Genomic DNA, 15,363 nt, shown 5'->3' on the forward strand with positions numbered 1-15,363 from the left:
GACATTCATCAAGAAGTGGATTAAAGAGGCCTACAGCAAGTACAAATTGTGTACTACATGTGGCAATCTCCTGTATTCTTCATATCCCAGACCAGTGGGGTAAGATGGCAAGACAGAAGCCTTTTCTTCTAAAGAAAAACATCCAAGCCAAGTAGGGATTGCCAAAACCTATATTAAGTCTGACAAAGGCATGTGGGAAAAACATGTTCTTGTCTGATGAGACCAAGGTTGAACCTTTTGGCCATAATTGTAATGTACAAAACCAACACAGCACATCACGAAAAAAAAAACATCATACCTACAGTGAAGCATGGTGACGGCAGCATTATGCTTTAGCGTTATTTTTCCGCAACTGAAAGTTTAGTTTTAGACAGAAGAAGAAAAATATGAACAGTTCCACATATCAGTCAGTTTAACAATAAAACATTTAGGGCTCTGCAAAAAAATTGAAGATGAAGAAGAATTTCACCTTTCACCACCCTAAGCATACTTGAAAATGAACAAAAGAATGGCTTCACCAGATGAAAATCAAAGTTTTGGAATGGCCCTAATCTGAATTCAATTGAAAATCTGTGGGTGAACTGAAGAGGGTGCTCTACACAGTAGATGCCCTCGTAATCTGACAGATTAGGAGCTAATGCAAGGAGGAGTGGTCAAAGATTGCCAATGCTACATGTGACTAGACTCCTACACAAAAATACTGAATGCTGCCATATGTTCAAAGCGTACGTCAACAAATAATTACTTCAAGGTTGAGAAATATTTATGCAACTACATAGTCGCTTGGGTTGAAAAAATGACCCAAGTCCATAAAGTTCAACCTTTCTCCACCAATTGTACATTATGTCACTAATTTAAAGGGAATCTGTCATCTCATTTTGGCCCAATATACTGGGGCCACCACCATCAGGGGCTTATCTACAGCATTCTGTAATGCTGTAGATAAGCCCCAGATGTAACCTGAAAGATAAGAAAAACAAGTTAGATTATACTCACCTGGGGGGGGCGGCCCGGTGTGGTCCGGTCCGATGGGCACTGTGGTCCGTGTCCGGTGCCTCCCATCTTCATGCCATGACGGGTCTTCTTTGCTTCCTGTCGCGGCTCCTGTGCAGGCGTACTTTATCTGCCCTGTTGAGAGCAGAGCAAAGTTCTGCAGTGCGCAGGTGCTGGAAAGGTCAGAGAGGCCCGGCGCCTGCGCACTGCAGTACTTTTCGCTGCCCTCAACAGGGCAAATCAGTACACCTGCGCAGGAGCCGCAACAGAAGCAAGGAGGATGACATCATCATATTAAGATGGGAGGCGCTGGACCCGGACCTGCGATGCCCATCAGACCCGAACCACCCCAGGACCGCCCCTGGGTGAGTATAATCTAACTTGCTTTTCTCATCTTTCAGGTTACATCGGGGGCTTATCTACAGCATTACAGAATGCTGTAGATAAGCCCCTGTTGGTGGTGGCCACAGTTTTATAGGGCCAAAATGAGGTGACAGATTCCCTTTAACTATAACCCACAATGTTCTGTGTATCAAGGAAATCGTCCAACCATTTTTTAAATGCTGTTATAGTGTCTGCCATTACTACCTCTTGTGTTCGGCATTCCACAGTCTGACTGCTCTAACTGTAAAGAGCCCTTTGCTATTTAGCTGCCGGAATCGCCTTTCTTCCACCTGTATGAGTGCCCCCTGGTCCTCAGTATGGTCTTTGGAAGGAATAAGTCATGTGCAAGGCCTTTGTACTGACTACGCATATATTTATACATGTAAATGAGAGCTCCTCTGAGGCATCTTTTTTTCTCAACTAAACAAGCCCAACTTTTCCAACCTCTCCTCAAATGAGAGGTCTTCCATCCCTTATAATCTAGTTGCCGCCTTTGAACTGACTAATTTCTGAATATCTAACTACATTATTTTAGTTCTTTATTTTTTCCTTTTCTCACCTGAAGAGATTTCAGTTATTTTTCAATTGAACTGCACACATTTTGGGTTGCCATAAAAAAAAAGGTAGAACAAGTTTTGAAATCAATAATATTGGTGTGATTTGGTTTCATAACAAACCTGGCATTTTATCAGGAGTGCTTAGACGTTTCATATCAATTTTAAGAACCACAGATGTTCTTCTCTGAAAGATTCTCTTTAAAGCCAGAGAACTACATATTAGCTTAGTGACGGCTTTTAGAGTAATGCATTAAATATTGTAATTATGAAGTGTTGAAATGAACATCTACACCACTGCTGTAACTGCTGTAGGGTTGGAACAGTTGGGTTATGCCCATACCATCAGCAATAACTAATACAAAAGTGTCAGTCGATTTATCGTTAAAGAACATTCCAGCATTTTCTTTTTTTATTTCAGATCTGGAGTGGTTCTACTAATCCACGTTCCCTGACCCCAGTCTTCTACTTACTAGCCACTGTCTTCATTTGTTCACGGCACCACTCTAGTCCCGTGGCACCATCTTGTGACTGCAACTTCTGACTGACGAGAAGTCAAAGGTAACGATCACAAGCTCTCAAATTAAGTCTTAGGGCTCTTTCACACGTCCTGATATTTCCGGTACCGGAAAAACCGGTACCGGAGATATCCATGTCCGTATGTCCGTGTGCTCAAGTGGCACATACGTGCGGCATCCGTGTGCCGCCCGTGTGCCCCCTGAGGACCACACGGACCATGCAGGAGAGACAGCGCTACAGTAAGCGCTGTCCCCCCCGCGTGTGGTGCTGAAGGCAGAATTCATCTCTTCTCCCCCGCCGGAGAGAAGAGATGAAACATCATTTTTTTTAATTTTTTTTTTTGGGGGGGGTGAAAAATAAAGTTTGCATGTGCCCCCACGTCCCCCCCCAGTGCGCCGCCTGGCCCCTTGCCGCAGAATATACTCACCTAGCTCCCGCGATGTCTACTCTGTCCTCTCCGCGCTGGCAGCTTCTCCTGTGTGAGCGGTCACGTGGGAGCGCTCATTACAGTCAGTGAATATTCCCTGACTGTAAAGAGCGGTCCCACGTGACTGCTCACACAGGAGAAGGGGCCAGCGCGGAGAGGACAGAGGAGACATCGCGGGAGCTAGGTGAGTATATTCTGCGGCAAGGGGCCAGGCGGCGCACTGGGGGGGGGGTCGCGGGGGCACATGCAAACTTTATTTTTCACCTCCCCCCCAAAAAAAAAAATAAAAAAAAAGATCTTTCATCTCTTCTCTCCGGCGGGGGAGAAGAGATGAATTCTGCCTTCAGCACCACACGCGGGGGGGACAGCGCTTACTGTAGCGCTGTCTCTCCTGCGGGCGGTACGTGCACACAGAGGAGAGTGCACACTGTTCTCCGTGTGCACGTGTGCTGTCCGTATTGTGGTCCGTGCTGCCGGTAGAAAACGGACATGTCGACGTGTTTTCAGCACGGACATACGGTCCGTGTGAAAACACGCACATGTGCATAGACCCATTCATTTTAATGTGTCTACGTGTGTCAGTGTCTCCGGTACGTGAGAAAACTGTCACTACACGTACCGGAGACACTGACGTGTGAAAGAGGCCTTAGAGAGCCTAGTTCGGGATCTCATAGACTTACATTGAGTTATAAGATTTCGGATTGCCAAGCAAACACAGGAGCAATCTGGCCAGTTACAAACTGCTGGAGACTGACCGGAGTGGCACTGATAAAAAATGAAAACGGTGGCTGGCAAGTATATGATTAGAGACACCGAACATTATTAGTAGTAATGAGTGAGTGTACTCGTTGTTCTGGGTTTTTTTGAGCACGCTCGGGTGGTCTCCGAGTATTTGTAACTGCTCGGAGATTTAGTTTTCGTTGCCTCAGCTGCATGATTTATAGCTGATAGACAACTTTAACACATGTGGGGATTCCCTAGCAACCAGGCAACCCCCACATGTACTCAGGCTGGCTAGCAGCCGTAAATCATGCAGTTGCATCAACAAAAACAAAATCTCCGAGCAGTTACAAATACTCAGAGACCACCCGAGCGTGCTCGGGAAAACCCGAGCAACAAGTACACTCATTCATCACAAATTAGCAACACTCCAGAGCAGCAATAAAAAAAAAAAAAATACGCTGGAGTGGAGCATTAAACTGACATTCAATTTGTTTGAAAAGAACTATGACCTGCATACATGGTATGGCTAATGTCTCAGAGTCCCCTGCAACTTCACGATTAGAGCTTCTCCGTATGGAAATTGAAATATGACCCGGAGTGTGTAACAGAAGCAAGTAAGTTTTCCGCCACCAATTTTAGTCTAAATCCACACTAGAATAAGAAAATTGAACAGCGAGAAATTAAAAAAAAACAAAAAAAAACACAAACATTCAACCTCATGAAGGTTCTCATGCATCAGTGATGAGTTTAAACTCAGGATTGGTGTGATTGAGAAAAAAAACATCTAAAAAGGAAGAAAATTCAGTGAATTATCAAATAGTCAACAAAAGGGGTCAAAAGAGGATGTAAAGAATCATTCTGATAAACGGGCAGTTCTGCAGAATTCATTACTGGTGTTCCAACTAACATGTCCAACTATAAACCTCATCATTCCTTAACATAGATGGGCCATAACAGTAGATGACCACTCGAAGTGCCATTACTGTCTAAGGCAAGCAGAAAAGTTAAGACTCTAGTCTTTAAAAGAGAAAAAAAAAAATAGATAATAGAGTAGTGGAAAACCACTGCCTGGTCAGATGAATCTAGATTTCTGTGGCATCATGTTGATGGTACAGTCACAATTTGGAGCAAGCAGCACGAATCAATGAAGTCTGTTTGACATATGTCCATAGTCCAGGCTAGTGGAGGTAGAGTAATGGTGGGCAGAATGTTTTTGGGGGTTTTTCACACCGTGACCTATGGCCTTATTATGACTGACCAAGTTCATCCCTTCATGGCAGCTGTTTACCCTATAGCAGAAGAAAACTCTTAAAAAGGACAATGCACCATACAACGTAGATCGTAGAGTCATGGATTAAATCTTGGAAAATTACAGCAAGTTTCCCTTTTCCTGCAGTCCTCAGTTAATAATTCTTTACAACATCTCCGTGATTATGTCGAAAAGGCTGTTCAGAGCATTTACGGTAAGTACCTCTAATCTAAGGCAACCATGTCTGCATGGGTCAATGTTGCTGCAAACTGATCTAAGCACCTATTGAAATCTATGCTGCAGTTCTGAAGGGCAAAGAAGGTCTAAAGCACTACTAAATGGATGGCTAACAAAAGTGGCCATTCAGTGTAACTTAATGTACACAAGTAATAATAAAAAGATGTTTTGGGGACAAAAGGATGTGTGTTAAAAAGTTCAGGGTACGTAACAAAAAAAAAAATAAAATAAATAAAAATGTCCAACTCTGCAGTACTTTGTATATGAACAACAAGCAGCACTTGCTCCTAACCTCAAAGATATTTGACACATCATAGCTATTGTGAAAGTTATGCTCTGACAGAAGAAAAAGGGCAGAGTGTTCCCATCCATCATTGTAAATTATTTGTTTAGAAAATGAATGAGTTCGTATAAACCGAAAACAATAAAATACAGGAAACACTTAAAAATACGTCTGCAAGACTCAAAAAGATCGGCCCAATATGCATGTGCAAATATACATTTCTATACACTAACTGCTGCACTTTGTTTCACAGTCATCTTTTTTCCTACATATCCTTTTGTTTTATGTATGCAGCTCTCATATAGACCTATACGTCTCCGTGGCAGTGGACTACAAAATGCTTAGGCCGATTCATCACTCATACTCCTATTGACTGATCTCCCGTTTTTTACAAAGATATATTTGGCCAGCAAGAAATGGTTGTCCAATCTTTGGTTTAAAAAACAAAACAAAAAAAAAACTCCATAATCACTAGGAAATAAACCTCTCTAAATCTTAGATTGGACGAAGAAGCTCTACATAATTCCCAGAGGTAAACAATATCCACTATTACACAACTTTTGGATTCTAAACGGATCTTGATTTATTAATTGACACATTGCCACAAAAAAAAAAAAAAAGTTGAAAAATTGTTACGATGGGATATCTATCGGAAATGGTTCAAAAAGAAGATAAAGAGGAAAGATGAAACATAAGAGCCTAAAATTAATGACTATGTAAAAAAACAAAAGTGGATAACTTCATGACATAGGATAAAGGCCATCAAATTTATCTGACCAACACAGGCCGAACCTGCCGATATCGACATGTTCAGATCACAGTCTAATTTGTAGGAGGACCTCCAATAGATGTTGGGGGAGTAAAGGATCTGACATGTCCAATTTAAGAGTGCTGATCCTTTTGTTGTCACTGAGATGAGCTCCTACCAAAAGAGAAGATTAAACTTATAGAAAGTTGACCTTGCAAACAGATGTACAGCACTGGCACTGCTAACATGTTCACATATATATTTTAGCAGGAAGTAATATCTCCAAATTAGACCAAAAAAAATCATGAAAACCAGACTATGGTGGCGCCAGATATAGACCTGCTTGCCTCCTCGTCTCTTCTCCTCCAGGTCTATGCTTCACCCTAATTAAACTTGCTGTCTTAGGGTACCGTCACACAGTGGCATTTTCATCGCTACGACGGCACGATTCGTGACGTTCTAGCGATATAGTTACGATCTCGCAGTGTCTGACATGCAGCAGCGATCAGGGACCCTGCTGAGAATCGTACGTCGTAGCAGATCGTTTGAAACTTTCTTTCGTCGCTGGATCACCCGCTGACATCGCTGGATCGTTGTGTGTGACAGCGATCCAGAGATGCGTTCGCTGGTAACCAGGGTAAACATCGGGTAACTAAGCGCAGGGCCGCGCTTAGTAACCCGATGTTTACCGTGGTTACCAGCGTAAAAGGAAAAAAAAAAAAACCGTACATACTCACCATCTGATGTCCGTCAGGTCCCTTGCCGTCTGCTTCCCGCTCTGACTGACTGCCGGACGGAAAGTGAGAGCAGATCACAGCGGTGACGTCACCGCTGCACTCTGCTCTCACTGTACGGCGGCAGTCAGTCAGAGCAGGAAGCAGACGGCAAGGGACCTGACGGACATCAGATGGTGAGTATGTACGGTTTTTTTTTTTTTTTACTGTTACGCTGGTAACCACGGTAAACATCGTGTTACTAAGCGCGGCCCTGCGCTTAGTAACCCGATGTTTACCCTGGTTACCAGCGAACCTCGGCATCGTTGGTCGCTGGAGAGCGGTCTGTGTGACAGCTCCCCAGCGACCACACAACCACTTACCAACGATCACGGCCAGGTCGTATCGCAGGTCGTGATCGTTGGTAAATCGTATAGTGAGACGGTACCCTTAAAGTACCGCTATCTACAATCTTTTATCTCTTAAAACTAGTAGAGTGTACCTAGATGTATAGTATTTTACGTAACAAGGACACTAGGCAGGGGTGACCATTTTCAATCATTTTGTTTTAAATGTGAGAATTTTACACACAGCATTTCAGTAAAAAACATTGTAAATTTTGGAGGTAGCTTTCTAAGACAAAGCCAGAAAAGAATATATAAAAAGAGGAATTTATGCTTCTCCTATCTCTGGACCCAACGTGTGAAACCTGTCCAATAGAGTCTCTTGTTCTGGAGGTTCTTACTTTGGAAGCTCTCCCAAATCCACCATACACAAGAACATTTGGCCGTGCCAAGAATTCATGTGTTTTCAATGGATAGAGTGAAGAAAACTGACGTTAGAGAACTTAACTGAGTCACACATAACGCTGTCGTTAACTATATCGTTGCAACGTCACGCTTTTGGTGACGTAAGCAACGATCCCGCTAACGATCTCGTTATGTGTGACAGCGACCAACGATCAGGCCCCAGCTGGGAGATCGTTGGTCGATGGGAATGATCAGGACCATTTTTTGGTCGCTGATCACCCGCTGTCATCGCTGGATCGGCGTGTGTGACGCCGATCCAGCGATGTGTTCACTTGTAACCAGGGTAAATATCGGGTTACTAAGTGCAGGGCCACGCTTAGTAACCCGATATTTACCCTGTTTACCATTGTAAAAGTAAAAAAAAAAAAAAAACCACTACATACTCACATTCTGATGTCTGTCACGTCCCCCGGCGTCCACAGGGTTGACTGTGTCAGCGCCGGCCGTAAAGCTGAGCACAGCGGTGACGTCACCGCTGTGCTCTGCTTTACGGCCGGCGCTGACACATTCAGTGCAGGGAAGCTCTCGGCAGCAGCGCGTGCATTACCAGCGCTCCTGCCGAAAGCAGTTTTAACCCTGTGGACGCCGGGGGACGTGACAGACATCAGAATGTGAGTATGTACTGTTTTGTTTTTTTTAACTTTTACAATGGTAACCATGGTAAATATCGGGTTACTAAGCGCGGCCCTGCACTTAGTAACCCGATGTTTACCCTGGTTACCCGGGTGCTGCAGGGGGACTTCGGCATCGTTGAAGACAGTTTCAACGATGCCGAAGTCGTTCCCCTGATCGTTGGTCGCTGGAGAGAGCTGTCTGTGTGACAGCTCCCCAGCGACCACACAACGACTTACCAACGATCACGGCCAGGTCGTATCGCTGGTCGTGATCGTTGGTAAGTCGTTTAGTGTAACGGTACCTTTAGGCATCTGCTTATCTCAAAGAGGACAAAAGGATCAGGCACTTAAAATTCAAATGGCCGAATTGTTATCTCCACCAACATAATCTGTCACTGGAGTCAAAAGACCGCCCCCATACACACACACACACAAATCAGATTGTCAGCTGATTCCACCGATATTAGTGGGTTTAGAAGATTTTAGCCTAGTCCACTCTGGGACATTAAGAGACTTCTAAAGTAAGGCCGGGGTCACTCTTGCAAGTGCAATGCGAGAAACTCGTGCGAGTCTATCACATTAATACCCGGTACTCGGGTTCAGCTGCATAGAAATACATGCAGCCACACACTCCGGTCTGCTGCTGGGTATTGATGCGCGAGTTTCTCGCATTGCACACGTAAGTGTGACCCCGGCCTAAGAGTATTACTATAACACTAAACAAATTTGCTATTTAAGTTGCTGAGAAAACTTTTATGGTAATGGTTATGACTGGCATTACAAAAGAAAAATTATAGAATTTATAATTTTGTCAGCAGAATAAAAGAGGTTGACCACTACTTTTACACTGATGACTTATCCTTAAAATAGGTCATCAATGTCTGATCGGTTGGGGTCCGACACCAGGCATCCCCGTCGATCAGCTGTTATCAGTGTCACTTAGTACTGCACATCAATAGGAGGCAGATGGGTAGTTCCCTGCGACAGCCACTACAAGTAGACGGAGCAGCTAGGCAAGTAAGTACTTCCGGCCAACAGTCCGGCCGTCGACCCCAATAACAGCTGATCTTGTGGGTGACAGGTGTCAGACCCCGGATGATCAGACTTTGATGATCTATCCTAAGGATAAGTCATCAATGTAAAAATAGCAGACAACCTCTAAGTGAAAGATTACAGATCTTCTTAAAATCTAAACTATTCGCAATACTTTCCTCATAAGAGGCAAATACATATGAAGAAAAAGCAGTACAGATCATTGATCTACTCACCAAGCCATTGCAGTTACTTAGAGCCACCTTTGTTGTGGTATTTTGGTCCTGTAAATATCCCGTATAATGACAGTTGTCTATAGAATCGTGCTTAAATTCCGGCCCATTCTTGCCCCAGTACTCTACGGTAAAGTGTTTTGAGACTAGCTCTGTATTTAGAGTCAGGTTTAAGTGAAAGTGCTTGCCATAGGCAGAAATTTTAAAAAATAATTTAGAAGCTTCCTGCTCTTGATCTTTAGGGTCCGTACTCCTCCTTTTCCGAGAGTTTTTGTCATTCTTCACAGTATAACTGGCGAAGGCCCCACTGTTGTCAACCCTTATAGGAACCGTCAGTTGATAGTGTTCAAGGTAAGACAGGAATTCCCCTTTGTGATCGCAAGCCAGGCCAATCCATAAAGGGAGCATGCAAAGGAAAAGGAAAGTAACAGGGAATAGTACATAAAAGAATATTGCATTAACTAGTTTTATTACTGTTAAATACTAGACAAGGTCATCTATTCTTTACTATAAAAATATAGGGCCATATAAAGTACACTCTACTACATCAGATAATGGTATAACTTCAAAATTAAAGGGAATCTGTCAACAACTACCCTAAAATTTACTTTTGAGCATGTAGCTCTAGAAAAGTCCAGCTATATCTTTACATGACTGATCCGTTCCTCAATTACTAAGTAATCAATGTTTCAATCGATATTCAAAAAGAGACTGAAGAACTAATTGTAGATCTGAAGCCTCTGTCACTCCAACTCTATTCCCCACCCAGTGTTGCCACCTCAAGCTTGACTGACAACATCTGTGAAACTTCAGCCAAAGGAAACATCAGTCAACCAAGACCCGGTGGTGTCGAATACGGAAAAAAAGGTGGAGTGACAGATACTTTAGATCTACAAAAAGCTCTTCAGCCTCATTTACATATTATTCAAACACTGATTTCTCAGTAATGGAGGAACAGACTGCCCATGTAAAATGTTTTGCTGGACTTCTCTTTGAAAGAGTTACATGTGAATAAAAATAGTTTGGGGTGTAAAAATTCTCCTAACAGATTCCATTTAAATACTCCAATCATGATCCATTAATTGCGATTATAAAAAAAAAATTAAATAACTGTACAGGTGATACATTATTCATTTGGCCATGTTTTAGCATATTTTGGGAAAATCAATTTACAATTGGGCAAATACTTCTACTCCAACAAAATTATAAACAATTTTTAAAATGGACGTCTATAAGTGAAACCCTACCTTGAGAACTAAAGGAGAGTCTGCTGTCCCTTTGAGATTGTGAAGAAACCATGACAAGGCCCAATATCCAGGTCAACGTCTTCCAAAAAAATTCCATAATTTAGAAGGCCAGAAAACACGAACCTCTTTTCCTTTGTTTCTTTTTCTCTCTCGTTTCCTTTTCCGGCTACCTCTGTCCTACTGTATTAACTCTACTCCAGAACGGCACCATAACAAGTCCATGTACTCCTCCTTCCTCCCAAGCCACCACTTTGATGAGTGGCTTTTCCAAGGACTTTAAAGGAAAGATTACTTTTTAGCACAAGCTCTTCTCCTGAGCTTTGTCCCTTTTTGCTTGTCCGTGTTCATTTTCTCCATCCAGTTAAGATCAAAATGTAAAAGAAAAAAGTTGGAACTTTTAGAAGTCCACATAAAACAATCCTACTTGTCAAGTTTCAGATGGTACATTTAATCAACTTGGGCCATTTCTGTACCTGCAAAGTAAAGAAAATATATGAAAGTCACAGCATCTGTTGCATCTTCAACTCCAGCTGGGAAAAGGTAAGCCAACTCTAAAGACCTGTGTGTCAGAATGATCAAGTCTCCGTGGTCATAGTTTGTGTTACAAAATATGGGGTAATTCAATTAAACCAGTGTTGTTTTTCATAGCCTAAATAAACATCTCAAAGACTAAACATAATAGGCTAACCTAAATAATGTGTCGAGGCCAGACGGCTCATTTTTCATTAGCTGCAAAAGGAAAAATTATATAATTCATTTTTCCTTTTTTTAATGAAAAGATATCTGATTACACAACATGATAAAAAGTGAAACAGAACCCTGCCCGGGGAAAGGAAGGATTACGATTTTCAAATCTTTCTATTATTTTTAATGATGTAGATTCCTGAGTTGGATACAGTTTCTTTCTTTTGTTAAATCTAAATGCAGACTATCACGAAAAGTGAAGCAGAAACCTCTTACATTACACAGGAATCGTGTAATGCCACTTGCAGTCAGTCAATGATTGGAGCTTTAAAGGCAGCAGTAATACTGGACAAACCTGATAAATGACTTAACATCGGTCAAATCCAAAAAACAAAACCACCAGTAGATGTAAAATACACATTGTTAAAGGTCAAAAACAACGTATTACACTAAACCTCAAGGACCCATTGACTCTTGCATATGAACAAAACACGTGCAATAAAAAAAAAAATTTAGTTTTTTTGGCTGGGGAATCTTCTCTATTTTTGTTTTACATATAGTCAGTTTTTCATGCATACTCAATCCACTTCTTGTCAAAGGGCTGACAATTGATTGCTGTTTTTATGTAAAATGTTTGCTGTAATAAGCCATTACAAAAAATTTACAAAAAAGGCACATTTGAGTTATGCAAAAATTAAAATATATTTTTAAAATCAACCCATTGGGTTAAAGACGTTACCCAGATTGTTTTAATAGAACATGCATTGCTATGTGCCGAATTAGAACTTCGAATGAAAAAGAACAACAAATAGGGCATCATGCAAAGAAAACCAGCAAAAAACAGGGGCAAAGTCCAGAATTCTCTCTCCTCCAAGTACCAACCAGCACAGAGAATGTGTTTAAAATGTAACTTTTATTTACTTATATTAAAAAACTACCTTAAAAGAGAAAGTGACCAAGTGCAAATTAAAATCTCACTTATCTATATACATAAGAGGCATCGTGATTATTCGCTAATCCCACCCCCTGCACAGTAGCTCCGCCCCACCACATATAATCCCGCCCCCCACCACATCACCACACACTATCCCGCCCCCACCACATCACCACACACAATCCCTCCTCCACCACATTACCACACATAATCCTGCCCCCACCACATCACCACACACAATCCCTCCCCCACCACATTACCACACATAATCCCGCACCCACCACATCACCACACACAATCCCGCCCCCCCACCACATTACCACACATAATCCTGCCCCCACCACATAACCACACATAATCCCGCCCCAACAGATCACCACACATAATCCCGCCCCAACAGATCACCACACATAATCCCGCCCCAACAGATCACCACACTATTGTTATTAACTTCATTTTAAGTTAATTTACCACCTACGTAAGCGCTATTGAATGTTGTCATTATTTACTTTAATTTAATCACCAGCAGCGTTAATTAGATAGCAATGAGCGTGCCGAGCGTTAGCTGGCTGGAAACATCTAGTCCACTATATGTCCAAACGGACCAAACAACACAGGGATACGAATATCTCTTTTAATAGAGACCCTATATATTATTTGTGACCAATTCCAATTCTGATCAACATTTAGATTAGATACCAAATCATATATTTATAGACCGTGACATTACACCAATGATCCCGGCATCATATATGATATGATGCTTGACCCACAAAAAACAATCACAGTCTCCAAGTGGATTTGCTTGCTCGGGTGCATGTATTAATTCCCACACTGTTTTCAAAAGAAATAATTTGGAGGGATCTCACCCATCAACAGCTCAGATACCGACCATCACTTCTTCATTTCCGGACAGCCGGGCTCCATGCAGAGGAGTGGGGTACTATTAACCTGTTAAGCCCTGTAAAGGCTATTACGGCCCTAACCCCATAAACTCCCGCCCTTACAAGGGCAGTCCACAGCTGACCCTTACAACATTAGCCCTACTCATCCCTGTGCGTCCCGACGCGTTTCATCAATGCTCTGAATCCTCAGGGGACCTCTACACTCTATTAAGGTACATCGCTAATTACAGGAAAAACGGGGGTTCTTTGTAACTCTCGGGCTGTCAATGGTTCTCTTATAAGTTTTTTTAATATAAGTAAATAAAAGTTACATTTTAAACACATTCTCTGTGCTGGTTGGCATCATGCAAAGAAAAAAGGTCCTGCCTAGATAAACTTATTGTTGGGGGGTCCTTAGAGTGGGATGAGAAAACAGAGGCTGAAGATGACTAGTTACTGAATGTTGAATCGCTACAATGGAAAGGAAAAATTGTAGACGAAAAAGTGGGTAAAGTTTTGAGGGATTGTTCAAACATTTTTGAAGGAAGAAGGAACCGAGGAGAGTTCCTCTTTTTTGCAGAAGACAACAATATGTTGGTGGAGGAGCAGAAATTTCCTGGCAGCTAGTAAAATGACTGGAAGGGAGGTGAGAGATGGTAGCAGCACTCATTCATGGGAGGCAAAACAAGATGGTACTGTATAAGTACAGCCATCCCTTGAGGGAGGAAGCAAATTATGCTGAGGAAGTTGCCCAAGTGAGTTAGAACACTGTCTGTAAGAATGGAGAATAAAGGCAAGTCAACATTAACTACAAGTCAATAATGGGAGATAGGAAAAATAACGGCCTTTTACCACACTATAGACATGACTGGAAAATATAACATTAAAGAAAATTTGGTCACTTGTCCAGATAAGTCTCAGAATTCCACCAGGAGATTAGGAGGTATCTGGGGCAGAAAATAGAGACCATCAGAACAATGGAAGAAAAAACTCCTAATTGGACAGGTGTCCATGAGCATGCAGGTGTCATTGGGGGCCTAAACTTATAGACAGCAGTACTGGAAAAAGGATCTGACCATGAAGGCAAACAAACAGACGGGGATGTGAGGATAAGATGCCATTGAACAAAACCTTGAAAGTCTGGTCTGAGAATAATAGAGCATAGTGCTTTACTTGAAGATAGATAAGATCATAGAGTCTGCAATGGTAAGAGACGTTTTGAATACTGTAACATAAGCACCACTTAAAAGGATCAACCCTCCTAAGCTGTCTACACGGGCATGTAGGTCACAGAAAGTTTAATAAAATGATACCTTGATATCTGTGATCTGAGGTATTATTCCAGGGAAATCTACATTTTTCTTAATATGTAAATGAACGGTTAAGAACTACGAGCCAGACATCGATCTCACTGAGAATCTCTGCCTTCAGTGCTCATTTTTAATAAAATCAGATGTTTCCAGTATATGACGTCATTCAGGAGAGCAGACTGTCAGTCATTACATGTCTCACATTTGTAACAACTTCTTTAATTATTAATAAGCTCCAGAGGAAGATTCTCAGTGAGATCTATGTCACGCCCATAGATCCTAACAGATAATTTACATATTAAGGAAAATGTTGATTTATCTGGAATAAAATATTGGATCGCGGATATTAGGGTATCGTTTTATTCAGGTTTTTTAATGCCCCATATGCCCATATATACAGCTTAGGAGGGTTGACCCACTGACAGATTCCCTATAAGCATTAGGAACCAATCAATATCGACATGATAACACTCAGTACATTATTGCACTCAATTTTAAAAGCATCATCATATTCTGAAAAGACATACACAGAGGCTGTGCCTACCACCAAACTAAAAACGTAGACTATAATCTATTGTCTATTTCTCAAACTAATAATAGGGTTTACAGTATACTAAATAGGAGATATTGCATACAAGTAATCCACTCTACATGCTTAAGTTTACGATTAAAGAGATCGTCCATTACTTTAACTTTGATAACTATCCTGAGGTGGCTGGGACTGCCCAGTTATTGAGCTGCACAACACAGCGCAGTCAACTCTATACTGCTCATGGCAAGTAAACT

The 15,363-nt window shown here is 41.8% G+C and overlaps 1 protein-coding gene across 2 annotated transcripts in view; it reads right to left on the minus strand.

Annotated features, from left to right (window-relative positions):
* The window catches only part of ADAMTS6 (ADAM metallopeptidase with thrombospondin type 1 motif 6), a 363,879-nt gene that overhangs the window by 314,366 nt on the left and 34,150 nt on the right, over window positions 1-15,363 (minus strand). Inside the window, exons 2-3 of one of the 2 annotated variants that reach the window (XM_077286170.1) lie at window positions 10,766-11,238; window positions 9,522-9,886 (exon numbers count right to left, since the gene is read on the minus strand). In XM_077286170.1, coding sequence (XP_077142285.1) covers window positions 9,522-9,886; window positions 10,766-10,862 — 462 coding nt within the window. In that variant the 5' untranslated portion in view covers window positions 10,863-11,238. Of the gene's footprint in view, window positions 1-9,521; window positions 9,887-10,765; window positions 11,239-15,363 lie in introns of those variants that run through there. The other variant, XM_077286161.1, reaches the window with a different exon arrangement.

Source organism: Ranitomeya variabilis, chromosome 1, assembly GCF_051348905.1.
Source record: "Ranitomeya variabilis isolate aRanVar5 chromosome 1, aRanVar5.hap1, whole genome shotgun sequence".
NCBI classification, from domain to species: domain Eukaryota; kingdom Metazoa; phylum Chordata; class Amphibia; order Anura; family Dendrobatidae; genus Ranitomeya; species Ranitomeya variabilis.